This window comes from Babylonia areolata, chromosome 8 (genome assembly GCF_041734735.1).
Source record: "Babylonia areolata isolate BAREFJ2019XMU chromosome 8, ASM4173473v1, whole genome shotgun sequence".
Lineage (NCBI taxonomy): Eukaryota > Metazoa > Mollusca > Gastropoda > Neogastropoda > Buccinidae > Babylonia > Babylonia areolata.
Window position 1 is genome coordinate 31057662 of NC_134883.1, and position 15000 is coordinate 31072661.

The 15000-nt window shown below is 41.5% G+C and overlaps 2 protein-coding genes and 1 long non-coding RNA gene across 3 annotated transcripts in view; all 3 read right to left on the minus strand.

Moving 5' to 3' along the window:
• The window catches only part of LOC143284738 (copine-8-like), a 41582-nt gene extending 38634 nt beyond the window's left edge, over positions 1 to 2948 (minus strand). Inside the window, exon 1 of the mRNA XM_076591698.1 lies at positions 2438 to 2948. Coding sequence (XP_076447813.1) covers positions 2438 to 2514 — 77 coding nt within the window. The 5' untranslated portion in view covers positions 2515 to 2948. The remainder of the gene's footprint in view (positions 1 to 2437) is intronic.
• Positions 2949 to 6988: 4040 nt separating this feature from the next.
• Positions 6989 to 11264, minus strand: LOC143285239 (uncharacterized). Its single transcript, XR_013055678.1, has 3 exons — positions 11198 to 11264; positions 9363 to 9417; positions 6989 to 7055 (listed from the first exon to the last, which is right to left on the minus strand). It is a non-coding gene; the product is annotated as an uncharacterized LOC143285239 (long non-coding RNA).
• A 120-nt stretch (positions 11265 to 11384) lies between these two features.
• Positions 11385 to 15000, minus strand: part of LOC143285269 (pendrin-like) — a 28712-nt gene continuing 25096 nt past the window's right edge. Inside the window, exons 9-10 of the mRNA XM_076592527.1 lie at positions 13702 to 13860; positions 11385 to 11402 (exon numbers count right to left, since the gene is read on the minus strand). Of these exons, the coding sequence (XP_076448642.1) occupies positions 11385 to 11402; positions 13702 to 13860 (177 nt within the window). The remainder of the gene's footprint in view (positions 11403 to 13701; positions 13861 to 15000) is intronic.

Here is a 15000-nt window from a genome sequence, read left to right on the forward strand (position 1 = left end):
ATGCCTCCCCCTCCCCCCCATTCGTGTGTGTGCGTAAATTAGCAGTCTTAGAAAAATAAAATTTACTGCTAAGCAAACTTACCACTGCTTAGATTGCTGATTCCATGCCAGCAGGTTGTGATCAAGGCCGGGAAACCAGTCTTATCACTCCATCTACATTCACCTCCTTTGTCTCTACTGGGAAGGTGTGGCATGCCAAACATAAAATAGTTACCCTTCTTCAAGAACAAAGGTGATTGCTGAGATCATAACGACCATGACATCCCCCTTCTGAGTACGGCTGGTAGGGTCTCTGTTCAAGTCCTCTTTTCCTGATTACAATGGTCTGGCTGCTTCTTCTTCTTCTGTGTTCACTCGTATGCACACGAGTGGGCTTTTACGTGTATGACAGTTTTTACCCCGCCATGTAGGCAGCCATACTCCGCTTTCGGGGGTGTGCATGCTGGGTATGTTCTTGTTTCCATAACCCACCGAACGCTGACATGGATTACAGGATCTTTAACGTGCGTATTTGATCTTCTGCTTGCATATACACACGAAGGAGGTTCAGGCACTAGCAGGTCTGCACATATGTTGACCTGGGAGATCGTAAAAATCTCCATCCTTTACCCACCAGGCGCCGTCACCGTGATTCGAACCTGGGACCCTCAGATTGACAGTCCAACGCTTTAACCACTCGGCTATTGCGCCCGTCACAATGGTCTGGCAATTCATGTGCATCCAGAATCCAGAATCCCAGTGCTGCTACACCGTCCACGTCATGTCATACATTTGCTCTTAGTCAGTGACAAGAGCCATAGATCTCCAAGCAAAATGCTGTCAGCAAAGGAAACCTCTTAACTCAGCATTTATTGACCTTACCAAACCAAGGCCTTTGACCATAGTTCAACAGGAGATGACTGATCAAGCTTCTTGATTAAAATTAACAAAAAGAAAAAGAAAAAAAAAAACCCTGAAAAAAAAGAAAAAAAAGGTAGCCCCACAATCTGCTGGGTTTGATTGCCTCACTGATCACACAACAAGACAAAGTAAGCAGCACTCAACAGCTCTGAGAAGATCCACTGCAGCAGTGTCACTGAGGCCCACAAAAAGAGGGCAGCAGCAGCAAAGCCCAAAGTGCCAACATAGTTTCCCTGCCCTCACTGTGGACCCCCATGCAGATCTATCCAAACTGTGGGCCAATAGCCACATGTCAGTCCACATCAAATGAGAAGCGCAGAGATGTCGTCATCTGACACAACAGACTACCAAGATCACAAACCAAAAATACTAGGCACAATTTGCTTTGATGCAGAGACAGCTTTCCTCCAGCATTTTCAGCCAAGTAAAGCAGGGCCTGCGCATTACCTTCCCATTATTTTGCACTGGATTGGCTTCCCCTCTTCAGCCTTCTCTCTCAAATACGCAGCAGCCCTTGGGTGGGCACATGTTGGGCTAGTGGTAATGCATCTGCCTAGGAAGTGAGAGAATCTGAAGACACTGGATCAAATCTTTCATTTGCCAGTTTTCTTCCCATCCACTAGACCTTGAGTGGTGGTCTGGACACTTGTCATTTGGATGAGAAACTGAGGACCTGTGTGCAGCATGCAATTTGTGATCTCAAGGAACCCACTGCAACATTGTGTGTGTGTGTGTGTGTGTGTGTGTGTGTGTGTGTGTGTGTGTGTGTCAATGTGTGTGTGTGTGTGTGTGTGTGTATGTGTGTGTGTGTGTGTGTGTGTGTTTGTGGGTTTGTGTGTGTGTGTGTAGGGTGGGGCCTGGGTATGTGCGCACATATGCATTTGTGGAGTGAAGAGCCTGAATGCCTGTCAAATTGTACAGATTGAAGCATCTGCTTTATCACTTAGTTTGTGTGTCCCTGTGTGTGTGTGCAAGCGCATGTGTGTGTGTGTGTGTGTGTGTGTGTGTGACACAGAGAGAGAGAGAGAGAGAGAGAGAGAGAGAGAGAGAGAGAGAGAGAGAGAGAGAGAGAGAGAGAGAGAGACAGACAGACAGACAGACAGACAGACAGAGACAGAGAGAAAGAGAGTTCGTTTTTTGTTGTTGTTTTTTTAATTCATTCTATTCCATCTGTATCTGCAGTTAGTCTGTTTAGATAATATCATTATCTGTTTGGTTTCTATTCATCTTACCAGCACGTACGGATTATGCGAAATCAGACCAGACGCCCATTCTCTCTTATTTATTTATTTATTTATTTTTTGCATATGTGGATGTGCAGCACACAGTAATGTAATATACTGTTTAGATCAACAAGCATGCTCTGACACTTCCTGAAAACATCATCAGCCAGTTCCCGTTTGCTGTTGCATCAATACATTACAACTACCATTGATTGTGACAAATGATACCGACAAAATGACACAAGCACAAAGTTGTAGCATCTAAGCTTGCCAGCCAAACCTCATTGGCTTATCTATTCAAACTGAAACAATACCTGCAAGCAACACTGATTTCGACTTGTGACGAAGGAACAGCAGCGGTACCCGCTTGAAACGAGCCTGGAACAGCCATGTTTTCGGTACTCTTTCGAAATGAAGATTTGTTAAAGATGGGCACAGGCCATCGAGCTCAATGCTCAGTGGTACAGGCACATGATAAAACAAAACCAAACCAAACAGGCACATGTTTAATACTGCATCGTGAATGGATCAATGAATGAATATTTGATGTTAATGAAATACAGTCAGCAAACAATGGTTTTCTTTTCATCTTCAGTAGCCCTCGAAAGGGAAAATGCGTGGAAATTAAAACAAAAACAAAAACACTGAAACCAGTTTCAGTAGCTCAAGGAGGCGTCACTGCGTTCGGACAAATCCATATACGCTACACCACATCTGCCAAGCAGATGCCTGACCAGCAGCGTAACCCAACGCGCTTAGTCAGGCCTTGAGAAAAAGAAAAAGAAAAAAAAAGGTGAATAAATAATAGATAAGCTTACATAAATAAATAAATAAATAATAATTATGATAAAAAAGGTAGTAGTAATGATAATAATAATAAAATGATAATAATAATAATACTAAATAAATAATAAATAAATAAGACAACAATGATGATAAATAAGCAAATAAATGTAAAACATGAAGACACACATTCACACATACCCAGCAATAAAGAATCAACGGGCGCAACTGCCGAGTGGTTAAAGCGGTTGGACTTTCAGTCGGAGGATCCGGGTTCGAATCTCGTAACGGCGCCTAGGACGTAAAGGGTGGAGATTTTTTCCGATCTCCTAGGGCAACATAATTATGTGCAGACCTGCTAGCGGCGCCTGAACCCCCTTCGTGTGTTTTCACACGCAGGCCGGTTATCAAATAAGCACGTTACTGTACTGATTTCATCAGTTTTAGTGTTCGCGGTGGGTTCTGGAGACACGAAAATATCCAGCGTGCATCAACCACCATTGAGTCATCGGCAAGTCGATGTTGGTCGTATAACGGAAAGACAGAAAAACAACAACAACAAACAACAAAAAACAACAAAAAAGGACAGGGCTTCAGTGACAGCTGATGACTGATTATAGTCAGTATGGGTGGGTGAGGTGATGCGTGGCTTTGTGGAGTGCGTCTGTTTCGGTGTGTGTGTGTGTGTGTGTGTGTGTGTGTGTGTGTGTGTGTGTGTGTGTGTGTCAGTGGTGTCACGTCAGCGGCTGTGTGTGTGTGTGTGTGTGTGTGTGTGTGTGTGTGTGTGTGTGTGTGTGGTGTGCGTGTGTTGGGTCGGAAAGTAGGTAGGTAGTCTTGAGGGACGGTGTTTGTGTGTATGGTGTATGTGTCACCGGGGCGGGGGGGAGGTTGTTTGTTCGAGGAATATGAGTGGTGTGTGACTGCGTGCGTGTGTTGTAGGTATATATGTGGAGATTGTGTGTGTGTGTGTGTGTGCGCGCGCGCGGTGTGTGCCAGTGTGTGTGTGTTTGTGTGTGTGTGTGTGTCACGGTGTGTGTGTATGTGTGTGTGGTGCGTGCGTGCGTGCCGGTGCACGCGCGCGCCGGCGCGAGTACTGACGAGGTGTGTGTGTGTGTGTGTGTGTGTGTGTGTGTGTGTGTGTGCGCGCGCAATGTAACACACAAGATGAACTGACAACTGACGTCGTACGACTCCATTGAGTCCCCAGCACAGATTTTTCTTCTTCTTCTTCTCCTTTTTTTTTCTTCCCAAATCAGAAAACAGTTTAGAATGAACGAATGAATGTCATAAGTGTGTATTGGCCTACGCCAATAAACATTAATGGGGTTGATTAATGGTTGATGATTAAGCGGCACCGGAACCCCGTCCTCCATGACTTCTCAGTCATTCTCCGTCTCTTTTAATTTGTTTCACTGAGGCTATAGGCCGCTCCATTGAAGACACCATAATGAGTGAGTTGATATGGAAAAAAATCAGTTCTTCGCCAGTTACTCAGTAATACATGTATTAATAATAATGATAATAATAACAACGAAATGCTCCTCGATCTACTAACACTGTTCCTTCACAGAGGCACAGGGCACTTCACAACCTAAACATAACATTAGCAAGAAACAACAAACCTCAAGAAAATTCCAGTAAAGAAACAATCATTCATAGTGCTCCATAATTTTCATGTTACAAAAGAGAAGTAACAACTATCAAGAAAAGAATCAACTCCGAAGAACTTGAACTGACACTGAGTCACCATCATCTCCTTGCATTACTGTGAACAGCACACACACACACACACACACACACACACACACACATATATATATATATATATATATATATATACCCTCACCCCTACCCCCACTCACACAATCACACGCATACACGCGCGTCAGTGCACGCGCGCGCGTAATAGTCATTGTGAAAAGAAGAAAACAGCAGGAAAAAAAACCCCAAAACAAAACAAAAAACGAAGCTGAGGCGCTGGCCAGTCCGTGTTATTCCGCTGGCACGCTCTGAAACACACACACACACACACACACACACACACATTTATGACATGATTCTGTTACCAACACAAGCAACTCATATTTTTTGATCTTGTTAAAGAGATTGTTTTGAAAATGCCTTTCACATACAACAGGGAAATTACAAATCTGAATGGTAATAAACATAAAAAAACCCATCATAGGCCTATATTACGCATACGTGCAATGGCGACTAGTTATCTGCGACTCACCAACACGGTTTTTCTTTTCAAAGATTAAAAAAACAACAACAAAAACACACATGAAGATGTATGAAAAGTTCATAAAAAAACAACAACAACACAACAACATTGAATTACGTGTCAGAAATTCATTTTGATACAACTCTTTCGATCCATTTTTGACTCACTTGTGTGAACAAAGTGAGTCTATGTTTTAACCCAGTGTTCGGTTGTCTGTGTGTGTGTGTGTGTGTGTGTGTGTGTGAGTGTGTGTGTGTGCGTGTGTGTGTGTGTGTCTGTGTGTCTGTGTGTCCGTGGTAAACTTTAACATTGACATTTTCTCTGCAAATACTTTGTCAGTTGGCACCAAATTTGGCATAAAAATAGGAAAAATTCAGTTCTTTCCAGTCATCTTGTTTAAAACAATATTGCACCTCTGGGATGGGCACAAAAAAATAAAAAAAGAAGCCTAATTATATGGAAACTGCATTTACTGTTATATTTATATGTTTTGCATTCTCTAAACTTGGCACTCTGATCTGATATTCTGACACAACAACAAGAGGAGTCATTATTATCATTTTTTGTTCAAACAGGAACTTCTTTTGCTAAGCATAGAATTTTTATTTATTTTGCAAACGTTTTGGTGCAGATAGTAAAAAAGGGGAATTACTCTGTAATTAATTCTAGGGGACTTAATTTATCACAAGTGAGTCTTGAAGGCCTGGTCTCTCTTGTTCCTTTAGAATCAGCAAGGACAATTGTTGCAGCAATTCATTTTTATACAAACTCTTTCAAAGGGATGATTTTTTTCAGTGACAGCATAAAAAGTTGAGATGTTCCACGATCCCGGACTGTTGCAACTAATTCCGTAAGAGTTGTTCCACACACATTTGCACAACAGCTTCAGTATTAAAAACAACAACAACAACAAAGCGCAAAGCAAAAAGCTTGTTGCAGAAGTTCTGTTCCATGATATTAAATGATGCACGCACATCCTCAGTCTGCATGATAATGATACTGATAATGACAATAATAATATGATGGTAATAATGATGATGACAATAAGAATAAGAAAAAGAACAATTTCACTACTTCTACTTTTCCTACTACTACTACTGATGATGATGATGATGGTGAGAAGAAGAAGAAGAAGAAGAAGAAGAAGAATATGATTTTACGGAATGTTCTTGACGTCAGGAAAAAACAGCGCTGTTAACATTGCTCATATAACCAGGTGACAGCAGGTGAACAGTTCTGTTCGGCAATCCATTGCCTGTTTACAACTTGAAGCCAAGACGAAGACGAAAACGATCGAAGAAGCAGCAGAAGAAGACGACGACGACTGACGACGACGTAGAAGAAGAAGAAGAAGAAGAAGAAGAAGAAGAAGAAGAAGAAGAAAAGAAGAATATGATGAAAATTATGCTGAGAAGAAGAAGAAGAAGAAGAAGAAGAAGAAGAAGAAGAAGAGAAGAAGAAGAAGAAGAAGAAGAAGTTCTTCTGTGCTGCGCTCTAATGACTCTTCACAAAGTCAAAGAAGAAGAAGAAGAATTCTCTGCTGAATGTCAGTTTACAAGGTTAACAAGATGAATAATAACTATTATAAGACGATGACGACAACGAAGAAGAAGATTTCTGTGCGGCGCTCCAATGACTCTTTACAAAGAAGAAGAAGAAGAAGAAGAAGAAGAAGAAGATTTCTGTGCGGCGCTCCAATGACTCTTTACAAAGAAGAAGAAGAAGAAGAAGAAGTTCTTCTGTGCTGCACTCTAATGACTCCGTTTACAAAGTCAAAGAAGAAGAAGAAGCATCACTGACCTGTTGGTGTGACGTATGCAGCTGCTGCAGCGCCTGACCGACGGCATGGTGAATGGTGTCGCACACGTGACTCCGATCCACGTGATCGTAGAACCCGGATGTCTCAAGCCGAGCCAATATGGTGGCTGCAACACTTCGAAACTTGTATGTATGTATGTAGAATAGAATAGAATAGAATACTTTTTATTGTCATAAAACCTTAAAGTTTATAAGACACAATGAAACATAAACATGAGCATATTAAGAAGAGAAACATTCATGAACAAATTTCGCCAGCCTTGGCTGCATTCTGTTAGAAGGATCAGTTCTCTAGGCTTTGCATTTGGACGACATACATCGATTAGGAATCTGTGTCTGTAAGTATTGTACTTTACACAATTGTCTAAAAGGTGAATCTCATCTTCTAAACTGTTACAAGTATCACACAGTCTTTGTTCTTTCGGTGTATTTTTATATCTTCCCTGTTCGATTTGTAAGTCATGGGCGCTGATTCGTAACATGGTCAGTGCTTTCCTGTGTTGTGTATTTGCTGTATTCTTTTAAGTACGGTTCTTAATCTTTTAACACTAAAAGTGAACTGATTTTTCCAGTGTATGTATGTACGCACGCACGCACGCACACACACACACACACACACACACACACACACATGCACACACAGGGGAGGATTCAAAGGACTCAAGGAATTTTAATGTTAGACCTCCAGCCGGGCCCGTAAGCATTTGAAGTGGACACGTACACACATGATCGCAGAGCCTCGGAGACAAGGACTAAATAAATGAAACAATACCAAATGTTTCAACCCAGGATAATTATCGAAATCAAAGTAATAAGAGTTATTTGCTTTAACTTAAAAAAAAAAAAATGCTTCGAGGAGTTCTTCAGCCCCCCCCCCCCTTTTTTTTTGAATGCAGAGAATATGTACACCCGGCTACACAGCAACACTGTCTCTTGTTTCGCTCATTTCTTCGATTCTTATAACTGAGGAAGGTGGCAGAATGGTCAAGACGCTTATCTTCCAGTACAGTGTCCGTGAGGGCATGGGTTCCATTCGTGCTCTCGCCCTTTAGCATAATTTCAGTTGACTGGAAAATCAAACTGAGCGTCTAGTCATTCGAACGAGACGATAAACCGAGGTCCTGTGTGCCAGCACGCACCTGGCGCACTGAAAAAGAACTCATGGCAACGAAAGTGTTGTCCTCCGGTAGAATTCTGTAGACGAAGTCCACTCCGATAGGTACATAGATATATTGGCATGCACTCAAGCCCTGACTAGCTGGGTTATGCTGCTATCAGGCAGATGTGGTGCAGCGTATATGAATTTGCCAGAACGCAGTGACGCCTCTCTGGAAAACCGAAACTGAAACTTCGTGGTTTTTTTAATTTTTTTAAAATTATTTTTAAATAAATAAATGGAGCCAGTTCTACATGACGGTCTCCTCTAAACTGCCATGTTTAGAAATCTGTACCTCTCTTAAAGGTCTGTGGACACCACACTGTAGCAGAAAATGAAGTTCAGTCAGTATTTTGTTTAAAAAAAGGGCATATCGTTATCATTATATCGTTCATTATTTTGAAATCAGTTTAGTAAGTATAAACTTTTCCTGTGATTTGTCTATTGTTAACCGTGTTAAGTAAGGTTCTAGCTGTAACAGTGACTTAAATGTACGAACGGTCACCGGAATTTGATATACCTGACCAGTCCTGTTGAAAAGAATCAGCAATTCTTTGCACTAATGACACTAATGGAAATTCTAACAAAAGCCTGTGCATATGCGACCACACCCACTTACCAAACATCTGAAATTCCATGTCTCAGTATACTGACACAGTACCGATTATAAAAAAAAGAAGAAAAAAAAAGAAAAAAGGCTTGAAACTTAAACACCTCTCCAAGAGCAGACAAACAACTATAAACCCAAACATGCTCACCAAAGCCCACACCGCGCCCGCACATAACCACTCACAAATCCACACGCAATAACACTGGCACATATATCGTCTCACATTTAACAATGCGGATAACATTGCTCTTTAACAATAACTACGGGAATACAATTTTTCTCTTTCCAATGCTGAAGAGCAAAGTAATTGCAACTCTTTATCGCTGAACGCTTGAGAGAGAGAGAGAGAGAGAGAGAGAGAGAGACTCAAGGACTCATTTGATTAATGTTAGACCTTCCGGCCTGTAAACATTTGGGGTGCAGATGCACATTCATGATCTCAAAAGGAAAAGACAGTGAGTCAATAATGTGATAATACCAAGGTTTTAACACATCATATTTGTCTCTCTCAGAGAGACAGAGAGACAGAGAGAGACAGAGAGACAGGGACAGAGACAGAGAGACAGATAGAGATACAGAGAGAGAGAGAGACAGAGAGACAAAGAAAGAGAATGTGTTTGTGTTCCTAAGGGAAATAAATATACTCACGCTTGCATTCTGCCAGAAAGACATGAATCCCAACTTCTTTGTAGTCTTTTATGATCTGAAACAGCAGGCCCGTAAAATCGTAGTTCAGCATTAGTTTGGATGCCCTTCAGTTGGTTTTACGAAATACCGAGTATTCAGCCCTGAAATGGCCCCTTGCGGTCGGCTGGGCTAAGAAGCTGAGTGATCTGATTTGAACAGAACCACCAGATCTAATATGTGTATATAGTTATCGAGTCTTGGCACACGTCAGTGAATGCACACACACACACACACACACACACACACACACACACACACACACACACACACACATATATATATAAACTAAAAAATGCTCCAAGAGCAACAAAGAACTATAACCCAAACATGCACCTAAAGCCACACCGTGCTTCACTACCACTCAAATCCACAGCAATAACACTGGCACATATACGTTATCACATTTAACAATGCGGATAACATTGCTCTTTACAATTAAACTACGGGAATACATATTTTTACTTCAAATGTGAATTGACAATAATTGCCAACTCTTTATCGCTGAACGCTTGAGAGATGTAGAAGAGATAGAAACGAGATACGTAGAAGTGGGACATGTGATTAATGTTAGACTTCGGCCTGAAAATTTGGGGAGAGATGCACATTCATGATCTAAAGAAAAGACGTGAATTCAATAAAGAATCAATACCAAGTTAAACAACAACAATACCTTATTCTTACAGAAATACTAAAGATTGAGAGAGAGAGACGTTAGAACGAACAACAGAAGATGCAGAACAGAGAGAAGAACAAGGGACAGAGTACAGGAGACAGATATTGATTTGCATTCTTGATAAGCTGCCAATATTTACTAGACCGTTGATAGGCTGGTAGTGGCATCCTTGAATATATTATATAGAAGCACAAAACACTCTCAGTCTCTCCAAAAATAAAGAAATGGGCGTCCTTTCCTAAGGAGTCCTATCCTGAATGATTTTGGAGCAAAGTATTTTTTATTTCGCCTTGAATTCTATGAATTTCACAGTCAGCTTAGGTCAGCTGTATTAATGGCATCCAGGCATGTGTATGTTTTTCGCGATGTATAAGGATGTCTACCTATTTTTAAGCGTTGAGACTGCGATCAAATCATGTGTCTTTTTAAAACACTTAACCTGGGTTTGTTTATTGATGACATGGCTGAGTATTATTGTTGTTTTTGTTAAATCATCATGTACATGCCCCTTCTATGAGGGGCAATGGCATTTATATGGGAAACTTATCCAGAGGCCTATTTCTTCCCTCCCCCCCCCCTTCTTTCTCTCTCCCTCTCTTTCTCTCGTTTGCAGCAACGGTCCCTTCACACACTGAAGAAAGAAAAGAAAACGCGAATCACGTGCTGAGTTCATTATTTCGAGGTCCGAGCTGTGTGTGTGTGTGTGTGTGTGTGTGTGTGTGTGTGTGTGTGTGTGTGTGTGTGTGTTCGTTCTTTTGCTTAACGTCTATCCACATTATTGTGATGTTAGACGAAACTCCATCATCTCCCCCACCCCACCCATGCTTTAAATCATCTCTCTGTTCCTCTCTCCTCAATTAGCATAAAAAAAATTAAAAAGAAAAAGAAGAATATAAACGAAATAAAATAAACTAACTGGTCAACCAGTAGAATTACAAGAAAGAGCCAGCTGGGCTTCAAATTAAACTCTCTCTCTCTCTCTCTCTGAATCAGCACATTCACACACACACACACACACACACACACACACACACACACACACACACACAACACCATCACTCACCAACATACACTCACACACACACACACACACACACACACACGCACGCACGCACGCACGCACTTTTATCAACACCGAGAGCGTCAGGGAATCCAACGCCTGCAGAACAGATCCATCCAGCACGATGGTGCTAACGGGAGGCAAGGCCGAGTGGGGACCGCCCTCATCCAGAACTTGATAGCCATTCAGGGTCTTGGTCGGAAGTCCTGGGCTTTCGTTCTGTTTAAATGCATGATTTACTCGTCGGTTTTTACACCGTGCAGCGGAGCTGAGGATGTTTTGACATGGTTTATGAATGATATTCAGTCGTGCTCGACAACGACCATCAGAACAGCAGAGGAGGCAACTGCTGTCACGACTATCTGGGCTAGAATTTGATTATCCCGGAGAGTGTCTTGCCCAAGTTACATCCCCACTCTCTCGGCCAAGAGGGTTTTAGGACAGTCGGCGTTGGGGATGGTTCTCAAAGCCCATCTACCCCCCCCCCCAGCCCCCCACGCCCTCAATCACCCTCCCCAAGGCTGCAGCACTTGAGAGCCAGTGCAATTTTGCCTCCTAGTTTGAGAGTCATAGTCCTTCACAAAAGACTAAGCTGTAAATGACTTCCCACTGCAATAGAGAAACCATTGATAATACAGCCCTCGTTTTTGCTGTTGGCCCAACTGTAAACTTATGTCTATCTGTGATATAAGCTGAGTGTTGGGCCGTACATGGATTATGGGTAAAGGCTAAAGGCCCCATAACATTGGGACAGTGAATTCAATGAATTCAGCGGAGTGATGGCCTAGAGGTAACGCGTCCGCCTAGGAAGCGAGAGAATCTGAGCGCGCTGATTCGAATCACGGCTCAGCCGCCGATATTTTCTCCCCCTCCACTAGACCTTGAGTGGTGGTCTGGACGCTAGTCATTCGGATGAGACGATAAACCGAGGTCCCGTGTGCAGCATGCACTTAGCGCACGTAAAAGAACCCACGGCAACAAAAGGTTTGCTCATGGCAAAATTCTGTAGAAAAACCCACTTCGATAGGAAAATCAAACAAAACTGCACGCAGGAAGAAATACAAAAAAATGGGTGGCGCTGTAGTGTAGCGACGCAAAGTGAGAGGTGTATTATCAATGGTTTCTCCATTGCAATGGGAGATCATTTACAGCATTGTCTTTTGTGAAGGACTATGACTCTCAAACTAGGAGGCAAAACTGCACTGGCTCTCAGTAATGCAGCCTTGGGGGCTAGTTGGCTTTTGGGAACCATCCCAACGGCGATTGTCCTAAAACCCTATTGACCGCGAGATTGGGGATGTAACTTGGGCAAGACACTCTCCACTATAATCAAATTCTAGCCCAGATAGTTGGGACAGCAGTTACCTCCTCCTTTGCTGTTCTGATGGTCACAGTCAAACACGACTGACTATCATACAAACAAACATTATCATTGATGGATTTTATTATTCGTAATCTAATTAATCTTATTATCAGAAGGAAAGAGTCCGTGTGTGTGTGCCATCTGGAATTATGAAAAAAAAAAACAATTTATGCGACAGCTTTCCTTTGCACTTGTTTAAGAAGCTGTTGGGTAAACGTGTGCAGTAGGCCTTCCTTTCCTTTCATATAAATATTATAACAGTCTTTGACGTGGAATGGCTCAATTATTCACATTGTCATGAAATAAAACAAAACGAAATAAAACAAAGAAAAAAAAAAAAAAAAAAAAAAAAAGAAAGAAAAAGAAAGAAAGAAAAAAAAAAGGTAGAGGTTCTATCAAAATGAGTTTCTGCGACAACATTCCGTGTTCTTTTTGAAGAAACAAAAGAAAAAGCAGAAACAAAATCACTTTATGCAACAGGCTCTTCTCTCTCTCTTCTCTCTCTCTCTCTCTCTGTATATATATTATATAGTCGGACACGACTGATGACTATCATACACACATGAATCCGTCCTGACACTGTCTGGTTTTTCCTATCCTGTTTTATGATTGCAGTTGTGATAACCCCTTTAAAAGGAGTCATCCTTTGATCTATAGGTACTGGGGAGGGGGATCTGTCTCAGTGCTATTTTTCCTTTTCAAAATGACAATGAACAGAAGATTTTGTCATTCCTCTTCAACTTAATGAACACTTCCAGAACAGAAGCCCTTTCTGTCCTCATCCAATTCACATCGGTATACGAATACACATTGACACACACACACACACACACACACACACACATATATATATATATATACACACACACATGCACACACACACAAACACACACACACACACATATATATATATATATATACACACACACACATGCACACACACATGCACACACACACACACAAGCACGCACAGACTTACACACAAACACACACACATGCTCACACAGACACACACACACACAGATACAGACACACACACACATACACAAACACACGCATACATATATATACACACACACACGCACGCACACACACACACACACACACACACACACACAAGCACACACACATACACACACACACGCACGCATGTACACAAACACTTTTTTTTATTGTGCCTGTGTGCATATATCTTAACAGTCACCTTTTCATGCGAAAGATCCTTTCCGTCGTTCTTCGCACGTTTAAGTTCCTTCGTGTAAAGACCCGTCTCAGTCTCCAGACAGTTCCTGAAGTTGTGTACGTTGCCAAAGTACAGCGCCGCCTCGAAGCGGAATATCTTAACTCCTGGCACCTCTCGCACCTGGTGTCCAAATAGTCACGAGACAATAGAATGAGCTGACGAGTTATTTGGAAAGAGGTCATTTTCCGTCTTCGCCCCAGCAACCTGGAATTCTCTGCCTATTGCTCTCAGACAAACAACTCATATATCTACCTTTAAAGCAAATCTTAAAACTTATTTCTTTAAAAAAATACTTGTCATAACTCGAATAGTGCTGTTGTCCCAGGTCCATGGCAATGTGAGTGTGTGTGATTGGTGAGTAGAGAGAATGGGGGTGGGTAGATGGATGGTGGTGGTGTGGTTCGAAAGGGAGAATGACCCGATTTTTACCCCTTTCACCTTTTCTATCCAAAACTTTATTTTACAATTTTTTACAAAATCTATGGCATGCAGATTAAAACTATGCTCCTTTTTACACGTATGTATTGTAAGTGAAAATTGCTATTATCTCAGCCGTTTAATCATGTGTGTGTGTGTGTGTGTGTGTGTGTGTGTGTGTGTGTGTGTTGTGTGAGTGTTGGAATGTAACAGTTGTAGTATTGAGAGTATGTTACTTTGTGAGTTTTATGCACTGTTTTTTTTTTTATATATATATAATATTACTGATAGTGTTTTATGTTTCCACTACTTTTTATATGCTTTCTTGCTTCACTTTAGGTACTGGATTGTAAAGCGCTTAGAGCTTGCTTATGCTTGTATTACAGCGCTATATAAAAATAAAAATTATTATTACTCCACGCAGCTCTGGTGGGTGATATACTTTATGGGGTCGGTTACACTCGAAATGCATGCGATTTAGACCCCCCCCCCCACCCCACCCCACCCCTGCCCCTCCCCCGAGATTTTGCATGTTTGAATACTTTGGATACGCCTGGATAGCAAAAGAAATGGACTTGTAAACAGAAAAGTAACAACTAAAAGAAGAATAAAATAGAACAGAAAGGCGTTGTTGCATTGCGGCGACGCAGGGAGAGCTGAGAGATAGATAAATCTCTTGTTACCAAAAAAAAAAAAAAGTAATGCAATGCAACATAAAACAATATAAAACAACACAATATAAAAGAATACAATATGATGTGATATAATTATTATAATAATACTATGATCTTCTTCTTCTGCGTTCGTGGGCTGCAACACCCACGTTCACTCAGTATGGTATAC